Source organism: Acinonyx jubatus, chromosome D1, assembly GCF_027475565.1.
Source record: "Acinonyx jubatus isolate Ajub_Pintada_27869175 chromosome D1, VMU_Ajub_asm_v1.0, whole genome shotgun sequence".
Taxonomy (NCBI): Eukaryota; Metazoa; Chordata; class Mammalia; order Carnivora; family Felidae; genus Acinonyx; species Acinonyx jubatus.
In genome coordinates, this window is record NC_069390.1 from 95,232,916 (window position 1) to 95,247,381 (window position 14,466).

General features: G+C 53.0%; 1 protein-coding gene across 3 annotated transcripts in view; it reads right to left on the reverse strand.

Moving 5' to 3' along the window:
* Nucleotides 1–14,466, reverse strand: part of GRIK4 (glutamate ionotropic receptor kainate type subunit 4) — a 428,197-nt gene that overhangs the window by 74,564 nt on the left and 339,167 nt on the right. For 2 of the 3 annotated variants that reach the window (XM_027036756.2, XM_027036754.2), the window contains 2 exons: nucleotides 8,567–8,674; nucleotides 2,036–2,239 (listed from right to left, as the gene is read on the reverse strand). In XM_027036756.2, coding sequence (XP_026892557.1) covers nucleotides 2,036–2,239; nucleotides 8,567–8,674 — 312 coding nt within the window. The remainder of the gene's footprint in view (nucleotides 1–2,035; nucleotides 2,240–8,566; nucleotides 8,675–14,466) is intronic. The other variant, XM_027036757.2, reaches the window with a different exon arrangement.

Here is a 14,466-nt window from a genome sequence, read left to right on the forward strand (position 1 = left end):
CTGGGGTTTTTTTTTGGGGGGGGATGGGGGGGTTGAAGCATGGGCACCATCAGCAGGGTGGGCTTGAATCTCAAAGACAGCAGACATGGTCACCTTGGTGGCTCAGTCGGTTAAGCATCCAACTTCAGCTCAGGTCATGATCTCACGGCGTGTGAGTTCGAGCCCCGTGTTAGGCTCTGTGCCGACAGCTCAGAGCCTGGAGCCTGCTTCGGATTCTGTGTCTCCCTCTCTCTCTGCCCCTTTCCCGCTCACACTCTGTCTGTCTCTCTCTCAAAACTAAATAAAAACATTAAAAAAAAAATCAAGATAGCAGACAGCTCTCTGAGGAAATCTTCACCCCTATGCCCTGCCCCTGTGAAATGCTCCCTGGGCTCCCTAGGCCTTCTGTGGCCTTCTGTTGATTGGTCAGTCCTCTGTATGAGAGCCTCTCCTTGCCAGCAAGGCCTCACTCCTGAAACAGCTCACACTGGAGGGTTCAGAGTCTTGCTATGTATCCTGCCGGGTCACTGCAAATGCTGTCTATACAGCCAGGCAATCTCCTAAGCACCCCTTCTCCTCAGCTCTTAAATAGCTTTTCGTGCTCCTGTCTATACAAGCCATTTCACCATGAGGCATCAAAGACTGCTTATTTAATACCCAACAGATATTTTTATCCTTGAAGACGATCACGGCAAAAATGTGTCTCGTACCCCAAGCCTGGTACATATAAAGGGTTAAAATCGTATTAACTCAAGAGATAAAGGGCAGAGAGAAAAGAAGGAAGGGAAGAAAAAAAGAAAGTCCGGCAGAAGGGAAGAGAAGTGTGGAGGGAAGGAGCATGAAAAGGAAGGAGAGAAGGCGGGGCCCAGTTGGAAGGGTGCCTTGCTTGGTGACATCAAAGTCCGGCTGCAGTGGGGTGCGGCAGTGAGAACAGCGCAGGCCCGGCTGTTACACAGATCTGGGTTCAAATCCCAGCCCTGTCTCATACTAACTATGTGGCTTCAGACAAGTCATTCAAGCCCTCTGAGCTTCAGATGGCTCGTTTGTAAAGTGAGGATAACATCGAGCTAAAGGGTATGTTTAAAGAGGATTCAAGATAATGTATGTAAAGCCCTTGCACGTTGGCATTCACTGGGAGGCTGCAGGGGCTCCTTCTGCACGTGGAAAGCTCAGAGAGGGAAAGGGCTTGGTTCAAGGTCGTGCTAGGAACCCAGGTCTGTGCTCTCTGCACTGAGTGCCCATCACCAGGACCCGGCCACAAAAACTCGGTTATGGAAATAGGGGCCGTGAAACAGTAACGGCTTAATTAATTTGTACAGCTGTTAATACTGTGTGCCAAGAAAACAAGAGATGTCCCCCAGGAAGAACTTTCTATATCCTTGCTCTAACCAAACAGATGACTGACATCCTACGATGCTCACCTGCATTTTAACCAACTCCCCACATTCACCCTGAAAATCTACAGCCTGTCCAAGTGCACCTTGGCTCGGGTCTGTAGAAGCACGTTAACGACAGCAGAGAGTAGTACGAGAAGTAATAACAAAATAGCCGTAACTGTGACCATCTCCTCTGACGGCTGAACCTTTTCCCCCTGTTATTTTACCATGTCTCCCTTGACCGGCACTTCTCCAGTGTCAAAGTCAACTGATGTGGTGTGTTCCATTCTCCCGGGCCCACCCAAGCTCTGCCCGGGGGTGCTACCGAGCCGTAAAATCATCGGAACGAACAGAAAGCACCAGGCGTATCCAGAAAACGGACCCCAAACCCAAACCTCAAATCCACATTAATGGGTCAAGACCTCCATTACCTGTTACAGGTGCTGAACTGGGAGAGCCACAGGGCAGGGATCATGGCGGTCTGTATCACTAACATTTACCACCAGTGCCTGGCTCAGTGCCGGCACGGAAAAGATTTGTGCAAAAAAATGGACAAATACACGAAAAAGGCATGACTGCCTGAATACGTGGATGGTTCATGAGCATTCAGCAAACCTCATGCCCTTCAATTCCCCCTCCCCAGCCCACCCCCAAGTCTAGACCACCTGTTCTTTTCTTACCCTAGCGATCAGCTCCCCGACCATTCCCGTCCAGGTGCCATTGGCCTCAGGAACACCGTACACACCATCCCCGACCAGGCGGATCTTGTAGTTGAACCGGAGGATCTCTGCCAGCTCCTTGAGCATGTCCACACAGAAGCCCTCGTAGCGGTCATTGCCTTCCATCTCCTGGTGGTTCCCCTTCAGCATTAAATACGGGTTTTCCTGCAGCAAAACTGGGCAGCTGTCATTCTCATCTTAGCCCTGGTGTCTCAGCCACGAGGGATGGGGGTGCCGGGGCAGAGGTCGGGGAGGAGACGAGGTAAGAGGGACGGAAGTGACTGGGGCGATGGGCTGCTCTGGAGGTGGCAATTAGCTCCCCTCCTGACCTCAAGACACCTCTCTTACCAGGAACACATGGGTCTCAATGCACAGAGAGTCAAGCTGAAGCTCCTCCCTCTGGTGCCAGGTCATCATTTGACCTCACCCCCTTCCCATCCCTTCTTTCTTTCCCTTCTGTTTGTTTATTCCACATGGACCTGTCACAGGGCATTATGAGATACTAGGATACTGACAATATAGCGGGTGAGGTAAGAACATGTACTGACCAAATGCAACCCAAGGCAGAGCAGGTCCAGCCACGAGGGCTCTGGGAAGAGGGGTGGGTCCCTCTGGTGAAAACTTCCAGAGAAGTTTCCATGGGGGAGGTAAAACCCAAGCTGGGTTCCAGAGGGGGATGGAATACAGATGGAGTGGTGTTAATGAAAGGCATCAGAGGCAGGGGAAAGGCAAGATCAAGGGCATAATCTTGAGTGCGAAGGAGCATGGCCTCTTTAGGGGACAATGGACCCTACCTTCAGTTGGAGCATGGCTTGTGTGCCCGGAGGATAAATTAGGGTCAGAGGGGCCTTGGGTGCCAGGGCAAGGTAGGTACACAGCCTACATACATAGTAGGGGAACATGGACGGTTTGAAAGACTTAAGGATTAAGAATATTAAATAATAAGAGAGAGCATCTTGAGGCTAGGGCAGACTCTCTCCTGATGTGAGATACTGAGTCCTGAGCCATAGTTTGGCTCAGGATAGAGCGCAGAGAGCTGGAAGAAACACAGAGAGGGCCAGGCTTGAGGGCAGGTGGGGTGTGGGGTACAGAGGGTAGGGGTCCTCAGACTGTTGGAGCCTGGGTGTATGTCCAGAGGAAGGTGTCATCACGGGCATGGATGGTCTGGAAGGGAAGACGATTGGGGATGTGTTGAATTTGGGGTGCTGGCAGGCTATCCCAGAGGAAACCCCTGACCGAATGCTTAAAATGTGGACTGAGGGCAAGACCGGGGCAGGGACTGGGAGGCCTCTGTACAGAATGGACGGCTGAAGCTGAAGGAAATGTGAGGCCATCGGCGGGGGAAGAAATGAGGGAGGACAGAAGGGGGACAAGAGGACAAGGCCCTGATCTTAGACAGTGGGAAAATGAAGAGCAGCCATAGAAGATAAAGCAGAAGCAACCAGAAAAGTTGAAAATCAGGAGAATGGGGCCACGAGAGCCAAGGAGCAAGGAGGTTCAGGAAGGAGGGGGCACACGTTCCCCTACAGAGATGAAGCAGGGCTGTGAAGGGGGCCCCTGGCCAGGTGTTGCTGGCAACCCTCCCATGGCAGGTGCAGCGGGGCGGCAGGACTCCACAGAAATGGGGAGTGAATGCAAGGTGCATGAGAAAGAAGGTACCAGAACTTTGAGAAGTCAGGAGATAAAGGCAGGCAGGCACACGGCCTCTCCACCCACCTTCTACTGGCCTCGTCTCTCCTCCAGCCTCGGTTGCCCCATCTGCAAACCACTGGGCTGGAGGATTCCCCGAGGGCCCACCAACACCACGACTTACAATCCCCCAAGCTGGAGGCAGCTGGAGGGGTAGCAGGGTGTGGGCAAGGGGGTGGCGATGGTATCTGAGGATGGGAGAGACCAGGGTGTATTTGCAGGTAGAAAGGAAGAATCCCATGAGAAGGAGAGATCAGAGAAGGAAGAGAGGAGCTAGCTGGTGCAGTGGGGTCCTAGGGCCAAGTGGAAAGAGACAGGGCCAAGGCGACAAAGAAGCTGGGAAGGAAGCCTGTAGGTGAGGTGGAGACATGGACGTGGACAGAGAGAGGAGGGGAAGGGACTGAGGTGAGGGAATCCGTGCCAGGCCCCAGAGTCACGCTGGGGGCGGGACTGAAGGCTTGATGTGCAAAGGGCTTAGCAGAACTGCTCAGGGGATATGACAAGGAAGGGGTAAGACGTGGGCCCAGGGAGTACCAAGGCCCAGAGGAAGTCGGGAGGCTGACCGTTGATGGGTAGCCGTGAGTGGGGATGGTGAGGACGACCGGGCTTGGGACCCGCACAAGATGAGATGGCTGAGCATCAAGGTGGAGATCGTGCTAGAAGCTAAGAGACACAAGTGCTGAGACACTGGTTTGTTGAGCTCAAGTCAGAAGGGGCTTCAGGGTTGGGGAGGACTGAGAGTCAGACAGCCCAGAAGTCATGAGGGGAGGGTACAGGAGGGTGATTTTGTGAGTGTGAAGTAGGAGAGAAGAAGGCAGAAGGCTGTTTGTCAGGGAGAGGGAGCTCTGTGCCGAAGGTGGCCTGGTTCTGTTTCATGGCCAAGTTCACTGCCATGTCCATGAGGTGGGCCAGTCTCCTGTCTTCCACACCTGCTGTCCTCCACTCAAGGGTTTCTCTCTGCCCCAGCTGCTCTCCCTCCCTTTCTCCCGCCTAACCTAACTCACCTCTGTCCTTGGGGGTCCCATCGCCTCCTCTGATGCCAACTCATTTCTCGGAGCTCTCACTGCTTCACATGGCCCAGTCATCCTCTAGGCCATGCTCCCAGGTAAAATGTAAGTGGGGCCTGGACGGACTCTTCCCCTTCTCTGGTGCCCCTATCTGGCTCCGGCACCAGGCCCTTGTGGACTGAGTGAATGCACAATGCCAGGACAGGGCTTGGCTGGGGGTTGCAGCCCTGGGTTGGCAACATCCCAGGCTACCTTTACTTATCCCAGGGAGTATCATGAAATTCTTTTCCCAGAAACATTCTACTCTCAAATTAACTTAACCCTCACGGGCACGTTCATAGTAAACATACAAAAGGCCAATCTTGGGGGCGCCTGGAGGGCTCAGTCAGTTAAGCATCCAACTTCAGCTCAGGTCATGATCTCATGGTTTGTGAGTTCGAGCCCTGCATTGGGCTCTACACAGAGGGTGCAGATCCTACTTGGGATTCTGTCTTTCCTTCTTTCTCTCTCTGTCCCTCCCCTGCTTGCGCGCACTCTCTCTTGAAAACAAAATAAACATCCAAAAAAAAAAAAAAAAGCCGATCTTGGAGGGAGGAAACGTGGGAAAGCCAAACTGTCAGGAAGGTTGGGGCTCCCCAGCACTTTGAAAAATGTGGGGGCCGAGTGCCGGCTTGGAGCCAGAGCCCCTCTGTGCTGGCATGAGTGTTGGGAAAAGGGAAAGGGGAACACAGGCAAAATGTTCAACTCGGGGTAAGCGCTCAAGGAGTTAAGAGCTACGGCTAATTCTGTGTGTTTGCTATTAACCAATAAATCATTCACACGTCCCAAGTGTACCCGGACAGGAACAGGAGACGACAGGGATATGTGCTGAGCGTTAAGGGGTGAGTCATTCAGGATTACTGTTTGCCAAGGATAACCCACAAATGGTCACCGGGGACTAAATTAAGATAATCGTTCCCCGTGAGAGTTGTAGCAGCCATCTTAGACACACAGGCACAAGAAAAGATGTGTGTCCGGATCAGGCTTACCATGTTGTTACACGTCACCCGACACCAAAGTGCCCTGCTGTCACAGTTGATGAACACACGTGTGCATATGTGAACCACATGCGTGCACACAGAGTCAGATTGACTTTCCCCATCTGGAAACACACCCCTGTGGTCTCCGTGTCCCCGTGGGTCTGTGCCAAAGCTCTCGGCACCGTCCAATTCCAGCCCCTGAGAGGCAGGAAGTACAACCCAGCAATGTCCCCATCTCCCTCTCAAACTCGCGATGGCTTTTAAGGGGCATCCTTCTACCCTGTAGGAAGGAACTCCTTTATTCAAATTCTAATCGCCGAGCTCCTACTTTGCGTCAGGAATCCCAATCTTTGAGAGTTCCCATTCTAGAAGGGGATATAGAGTGGAAACAACAACGTCTGACAGAAGAAATGCCCCCACGGAGGTGTGGGCAAAATGCTAGAGACAGGGGAGGGCAGGAGTCAGGTTAGGGAAGGTTTCACGGAGGAAGTGACATCTGGAGAGAGGTCTGAAGCGTGGGTGCAGGGGCATTTCCAGTTGGAAATGGGATTGCGGGCGAAGGGTATTCTGGGCTGAGGGAACAGCAGGTGCAGAGGCAGGGAAGGGCATGATACAGTGAGGAAGTGTCGTGCAGTCTTGTACTGCTAGATCCCAAGTTGTGTGGAGAGGAAGCAGGTAGGGCAGGCTGGGCTTGAGTATGAGGGGTTTCTACTCCGAGTGCCGGGGTGGAGGGTCCTGGGCAGTGCTGAAGGATTGTAAGTGACGAAATAACAGGATAATTCTGATTTCAGAAAGACCACGCTGACGGAGGGGTAGGGAGTATGGGGGGTAGACTGAGAAATTGAGAAAGGGAGCCTCTCAGGAGGTCGTGCTCAGGTGAAAGAGGTAAATGGGCCTCAGTGAGAGCACGGGCTTTGGGGACGGACAGCATGGGACTCCAGAAGCCTGCGGGCGGGAGGTGCCAACAGTGATGCTGTGTGCTGACCCCCCCGCCCCCGCTTGGCCAGGACCGCAGCTCACCACTGCCCAGCTCAGCCAGGCTCTAGGAGCCCTCAGGGGCTGTGGTGATACCAGCGCTCTCCAATCTTCCTGGCATTTCCAGGTTGGTTCAGAGAGGCTAAAGCTGGAGCTGACAGCGGGGAGTGACCAATAGTCTGGGCGCTGCAACTGCTCTCTCCAACCTTCGCTCCAATCGTTTCCTCCTTCCGCCTGGAATGTTCCTTCTCGGACAGCCACCTGGCTCTCACCTCTCCCCGTCAGGTCTCGGCTCAGATTTCCCTGGCTCAATGGGTCCAAGCTGACGCCTGTGATCTCAGCTCTGTCTATTCCTGGGTACCCACAACAGCACCCAGCATACAGTAGTGTCCCCCAAATATTCACTGAAAAAGCGAATGAAGATATTCAGTGACTCCGTTTCTCACATGAAGGGAACACTCAACAGTGTGGCATTCAAGTTCCTAAGCACCGTAGCCTGCTTTTCTGGCCTCCTGTTCCCCCCTCCACCAATGCCCATTTCCTGGAAAGCCGGCCCTTTTCAGCACTTCCTAAATGCCCACAATGCTGTCCTTCATTCACCTCTCCCTCCCCATCTCTCCCTGTCTTTTAGAGCCTGTCTTCTGTGTCCCTTCTTCTCCGGGAGGCTTTGCTAACCTTCCTGAAGGCATGGGAACCCCTTCCTCCTTCAACCCCCATAGGGCTAGCTGTGCACCTTTTTCCTGACTTTTACCCCAGTCTGCCCGCAGATCAAGAATTCTAGTCTGGGGTTCCTGTGGCCCAGGAGTTCATGAATGAAGTGATGGAGGTCCCTGAGCTGTTTCCTTATCTCAAAAAGCCTAAAGAAACACGCATTTGCAGACCTTGCGCATGTAGCAGTGATAAGGCTGAGCAGACTACTCAGCGCATCGAGTCTCTGCTTTGGGCTGGACTTACATCAGTGTGGCAGCATTGGTTATCTCCTGCTGATAAGATAGTGTGCCAGGCAGGGAAATACGCTTTTGATTAGTCAAAAGGGGAGAGTGAGGGGAGAGAAACAAACTAATTATTGCTTAATATATGCAGTTGGTTTAACGGATACATCTTTTAAAACACGAGATCGTCACAGGGGAAGAAGCCGACCTTGGCCGTGAATGCACTTGACCCAGGCCACCTACTAAATTATGACCTCTGTGAGGCTAGAGATCGAGTCTTCTTCATCTTCGTGTCTCCAGGAATGAACACGGTGCCTGATCCATGGGGAGAAGGGTTTGGTAATTGTTGAGGAGAATTGAATCAAATAAAAAAGGCAGATGGTCCCTTGCTCTATAGATTGAGAACTTTCTTTTGACCATCTGGAAATGAAGAAACAGGCCATAAAAACCCACTGGAATTCAGATGTCCACTGCAGGGGGGCATCTGGTGCACAGTAGGCACCAAGCAACGTAGGCTGCCGTGAAAGAGTAGGGGCCACCCCGGTGGACCAGATCCAGCCCCCTGCTGGGCTTCTCTGTCATACGGTTCCCTTCCTTGGGCCATGCACAGCACCCTGGCTGTCAGGGTGCCCCTGGAAGAGGTAATGCACAAACTGTGGTGTCTCTTCACCCCATCGCTCTTCCCCAGCTGCTCTGGAACTCATCAAATATCATTTCCATATGAAACAGCAACTCGAGTTTAATTACACTGTCATAAATTGGCCTTGGTGCTGTGATTGGAGCGCCCGTCTTGTGTTCACTGGGACCCCAGGAGCTCCTGGAGGCACCGTGGGGAGCTGCAGCTGGGAGGCCCAGGACCACCCCGCTTACCAGGATGGTGGTGACAACCAGGGTGGTGTTGAAGAGACTGTCGGAGATGTTGGAGGCGTAGAGGCGGCTGTCCATGCTGAGGCCATCAGCCACGTGCCACCGGCCAATCTGAGGAGACAAAGGGGAGAGGGCTGGGAAGAAATGGGGAAAGGAGGCGGCTGGGGAGAGCGGGGTTGCTGAGTTCACGCAGGCCTCCTGGGTTGGAAAGCGCTGAGAAGCAGCAGAGAGGCCAGTCCCCTGCCTTCGGCTGGGCTATATGTAAGGCACAGAAGGAGGCAGGGATATGGAGCATGGACAAGAGGGACGGGATTAGGGCAGGGTTACTGTTCCATAGGGTTGAGGGGGTCAGGGAAGGTGGAGGAGGGATCTGAGAGGGGACAGGAAGATGGGGCAAAGACCTAGGAGAGGTAGAGGAGGAAAGCAGAGAAACAAATCAGGAACCGAATGCAGTTCGGCGACATTCTCTCACACAGAAGGGAAGGGAACAAGTGGATCACATTATCTTGTGGCAGACATGAGCCACAAAGCTCCTGCGCTTCAGCCTGCCTTCAGTGATTCTGATTACCCAGATAAGAATCAGAATGGCACACCGGACAGAAGTGGCATCGCACTAGGTCCTTCAGTGAACGTCGCTGAGGGTTCAACGAGTGAGCGAACCCGAAGAGGAACGAGCTGGGTTCTCGCCCTGGTCGGTTCACTTGCTGGCTGTGAGAACCCAGGCAAGCTACTTAGATCTTTCTGAGCCTCAGTTTCCCCAGCTATCAACGGGGGTGGTAATGTGTGCCTTGCCTTCTTCTCCGAGCCTACCAAGACCACGGATGCTCCGCTTTGAGGCTAGGTTATTCAGCCAGGCCCAGGAGCATGCACCTCAAATGCGTAACCTCCCCCCAAAATTACTGAACCTCTCTGAGCATGTCTCCTCATCTACAAAACGCGAATAACAGCAAACCTTCCCTGGGTCATAATCAGAATGTATTTAGCCTGACGCTATTTTCCTCCCTCTTTCCCGCTGCCTTCACTTCTAGGGGGGAAAGTACGCAACTTACCCAGCTCTCCGTTCTAGAAAGTCCTCTACACCTAAGCTCAACATCATTGGGTTTTCAGATGGCTTGTTTTCTCAGAGGAACCCTTTTTATAAATACGTATGTGTGCGTGTGTGCGCACGCATGTGTGTAAATACCAATATGTTTCTACTAGCTGAAGCCCCTGGCAAATCATGTCTGTTGCCGAGTGTCTGAAGTGGGCAGCCAGGAGATGTGGCTGACAGCTGGCTGGAAACCCAATGAAACGCACACATCCGTCTCTGCCAGGCACCTCCAGGCACCAGCAGCAGCTTCCCTGGAAAACCGTCACAAGTTCCATGGATGCCATGTGGCTCTGTTCACCAGAGCTGGGCTCTGGGTTCCTCTTGGGGAAAACTGAACAACAATGAAGATGCATCTCACCCTTGGTCCCCACCCCCTCCCACTCCATAGGGCCAGAGGGTTGAGGGTCTTGGGGAACAGTAATCACCCCTCTGACATCCTGGCCTGGAGCTTGAAGAGGGGAAGGCCAAGCCACAGGACCGATGGTGTCCACGGGTGAGCCTTTCACCTGCCGAAGGGGAGATGACCCAGATGACCCCAAAACTCCTCTCCGAGACTCTGTGAGGATGCCACTCGAAGAGGGGGTGGGCAGCTTTCTCCGCCTCCGCGCGGGCAGAAGGGTCCTGGACATACGCATATTCATTTCTAGTTTACAAGCAGCGTCTCGTGCACGTCCACACGGGAGGTCCCATTTGACAGATAAAGAAACTGACATTGAAATAAAAGAGCCTCTCCAACTTGTCCTGGGGCCACCTCACCCACTGGGTGAGAGGCCTGAGCTTCAGCCCCAGGCATGTCTTCCCAAGGAAGCCTCCGTGGCCGTCCTGCCTGGCTCTTCCAATGCCCTACTGCACGTTTCTGCTTGCCTGTCTTCCCCACCAGCCCATGTGGGGCTTGGCCAGTTTACGCTCACGCCCCAGCACCTCGCTTAGGGGCTGGTACTTGGAAGCAGGGGAAGCCATCATCTCATGTCAGCAGGTTGCTGCTGCTGGTGAAACATGGACAGAAGGCAAGGGAGCCTCGTCTGGGTCTCTGGAGCACCTAACTGCCTCTCAAAGGGACCAGCCACATCAGGTTCTTGCTGCGCTCCCCTTCTGCCTCTCTCTGCAGGCGAAATGGGTGGGGAGAATGAGGGATGAGCTTCTGGCTTTTCAAGCACAAAGGGGAAGGGGAAAAACAGAGACCAGACACCTGCTGCGCTAGATGTGTTCTACCATCTCTCTGAACTCTCCTCGCAACTTTGAGGATAGTGGTGGTGTTTTGATTTATAAGGAAACTGGGGCTTGGAGAGGTTTAGTGCCTCGCCGAAGCTCATCCACTCGGTAGTGGTACCCGGGCTTGAACCCAGAGCTGTCCAACACCCAGAACAAGACTTTCCTGTCTCTGCTGCTGGGCCCTGGGTAGGGATGCCGAGACGTGCTTCATGAAAGCGGGCCCAGCAAACCAGAGAAAGGAGCCTCAGCCATTGGGCAAGAACCCCGGACAGAGCTTTTCTCTCCTGGGTTTGGACCCTGCACAAAGTCAGGCGGAAACGACTATCCTCTCGGAGGAGGCTCGTTTGAAGATAGATCCGGCCCGTCTGCAAAATGGCGAGAAATGGTTCCCCATGGTCTCTGAGGGTGGGAAGGGCCAGATTTAGACAGAAGGACATAAAGAACACTTGGGCTGGATGTCAGCATTTGGATGTCTGACACAGGAGTGAACTTCTCAGAGTCCTATCTATAGTCACCGAAGGGCCCGCGAGACACAGCTCCCCCCAGCCTCACCTTCCCACCTCGGCTGTGCTCAGGGGACCCAATCTTCACGAACCGCCTGCCCCGGCCCCGGACTCCCCGATCTTACCCAAGCCACGAGATAAGTTCCCACAAAAGCCAGGGATAGAAATGATTTACCCGGAGCCAGATCTGACAAGCCTGAGCAGTGTACTGCCCCCACCCCCCACCTCTGGGGACACAGCAAAGAGACTAATTAGCCCCTAAGCGCTAGTCAGGAAATGGCGTCTCCCACCCACCCTCCCATTAGCCCCCAAGAAATTAATAAACTCGTCAGATGCAACAAAGCGGCTTGGCAGTGATTCCTCAGAGCAATCTAATTGCAGAAAGGCGGTGGGAGGGAAAGCGAGAGACAGAGCCAGGCGCCCTGGGATACAGGCTAATTGCCCCACCCACCGGGCACCTTCCATGCCACACACATGCCAGCGGTGGGCAGGAGATCCGGCTCTCATCGCTGACAATCTGTGACTCTGCCTCCAGCCAGATTCCCTCGCTCCACCGTGCTGACGCCTGCCCTCAAAACCTCCTGCAGGAACAGCTGTTTTGTAAGCCTCTTCCACATGCCCACATGTGTGGGCCTGATTATGTTCAAATAATGTCTTTCCACGGGCCTCCCTCTGCACTTTCTGTCTCTGCCACTTGTTCTGCCTTTCCTCCATGTCCGCGGACTCGGACAACACCGTTAGCCTATACGGAGCCTTAATGCAGGTAAGGAAAAGGCACCCTCCTCCTGGGCTGATGTGGCCCCGCCCTGCAGGTGCACAGCTGGGCAGGCCGGATTTCAGCCTCTGCTCGCCCTGGAGCGCTACGCTGTGTGCCTCACGAATGCAGTGGCCCCGGAGTGGGAGGACCTGAGTTGAACTTGGTTTCTCTGCTTATGAGCTGTGTGGCCTTGGGTAAGTTACTCAGTCCCTCTGAGCCTGCTTCCTCCATCTACCAAGTGGGGGTTAAAATAGTGATTATTACTTCATAGAGTACTTAGGGAGATTAAATGAGACAGTGTATGTGCAAGTACTATGCAAGCGTTCATTAATTTTTAACGCCGTGGTCTGAGGCAGCAGGTGGATCTCTTCTGTGCCCCCCAGAGGGCTTTGCACCGTGGACTTGAGTTTGTTAGACTGATGAGACCAGCGTCTCAAAGTCTGATTCCGGGATCAGCAGTACCAGGGACAGAAGTACAAATTCCTCGGCCCCACTCCAGACTGACTAAGTCAGAAATTCTGACTTAGGAGAAGGGTCCAGCCATGTGCGTCGTAGCAGGCCCTCCAGGGGATTGCGATGCAGGATGAAGGAGAGCATCACAGGAAGAGCAGCTCAGACAACAAGCATGATGACGGGGAAAGGCGAAGGTGTAGAGGTTAACAGGGATTCGGTGGTGGGCCAGGAAATGTTTAAAATCCAGCTCTGCAGGAAAAAAAGGCTCCGATTTGTAACGCTGGGGAGTAAACACTCCCGGCTAAGGTTGAGTGCAGGCTACCAACGTGATGTCACGGAACAGAGTCGGGAAGAGATGTGTTTAGCAGCCCTCGCTAGCTGGGGCAAGCTGGCTCCATCACCACACTGAGGCCCACCTGTCCTCACAGGCTCTGTGTTGGATGCTCGAAGTAGATGCTTATGACTCTCATTGCCACTTCACTTTATTAGGAAGGAAAGTAGGGGCGCCTGGGTGGCTCCGTTGGTTAAGTGTCCGATTTTGGCTCGGTCACGATCTCATGGTTTGTGAGTTTGAGCCCCACATTGGGCTCTATGCTGTCAGCACACAGCCCGCTTTGGATCATCTGTCCCTTTCTCTGCCTGTCCCCCATTCATTCTCTCTCTCTCTCTCAAAATAAATAAATTAAAAAAAAAAAAAAGGAAGGAAGGAAAGGAAAGTCCACGTAAGATCATAACCAACCCAAGTCACAGAGCTGGTGAGTAGAAAAAAACAGGATTCAAAACAAGGCCAATGTGCTGCTTAATGGAGATCATAATTTTGAAAATGAATGTGTACTTTGTCTCACAACCCATTCTGCTGCTCCTACAAGAAATATCTCATGATTGGAGTGTTCAGTCGAATATGAGCATTTCTGAAAATAAATGATACAGGATGTGTTTGCACGGGCACAGAAAGTATCATTTCCCCAACATTCCTAAAGGACACACGACTTACGCTAATTTGGGTCCATATACATTAATTAGCATCTTGCTCCTTAAGCACGAACAGTTTGGAGGTTTCAATTATTTATCCGAAGGCACTGTTTCCAAAAATTCTGTGAAAGAGAATTATACTTTCCACTGTCCTCTTAAACAGAGTGAGCGTCTTGACCTTGGTACGGTGTCATTGTTACAAAGCCAGTTATTATTACACTGTGCTGTGAGATAACGTTGCTATGGATTGCTGAAATGTAGATGGCCACTTCATTTCTGTGCTTTGAGAAGTTAATTTGTCCACTTTTCACAGCGTCTGCTCTCCTTAAGAACTGTCACTTGGTAGTGCTGTCGGGACAGCTGCCTTTGACCCCAGGGCGAGCAACCAAGGGACCAGGCTGGAAGGAACCGTGGTAAGGAGAACACAGATAAGGCTGGCCGGGGCGCCGGGGCTCTGGTGAATGGAATCCGTGGCATCGATACAGAATACCCACAGTCCTTTGGGAAGGCCACTGGCTGTACAACTGAATGAGTGTCTGGGACCGACATTTAATTGGTGTGTGACCCTGGGGCAGTGTAAGCAAGCTGTTCAGTCCTTCAGCAATATGCCTCGGGAAATGCCTATCCAGGGCCATGACCACAGGGGTCCCCTGCTGCTTCCTGAAAGAGCTGGTAGCGTGTCACGTGGAGTCTGGAGTCCCGCATTAGCATCTAGCACTGTAACCACAGGGCCTGGTGGCCCCGAGCAAGTGGGCAAACTTCCCGGACTCTCCCCCTTCCCTGGCCTCCACTCTAGTCCTGGTCCCCATGGAATTTCCCCTGGACGAGGTTACACTCTGGGCCTCTGTTCTGCTCTCCACATAGCCGTGGGCGGTCATCCCTACAAAATCTCAAATATGATCACATTAGCCCCTGC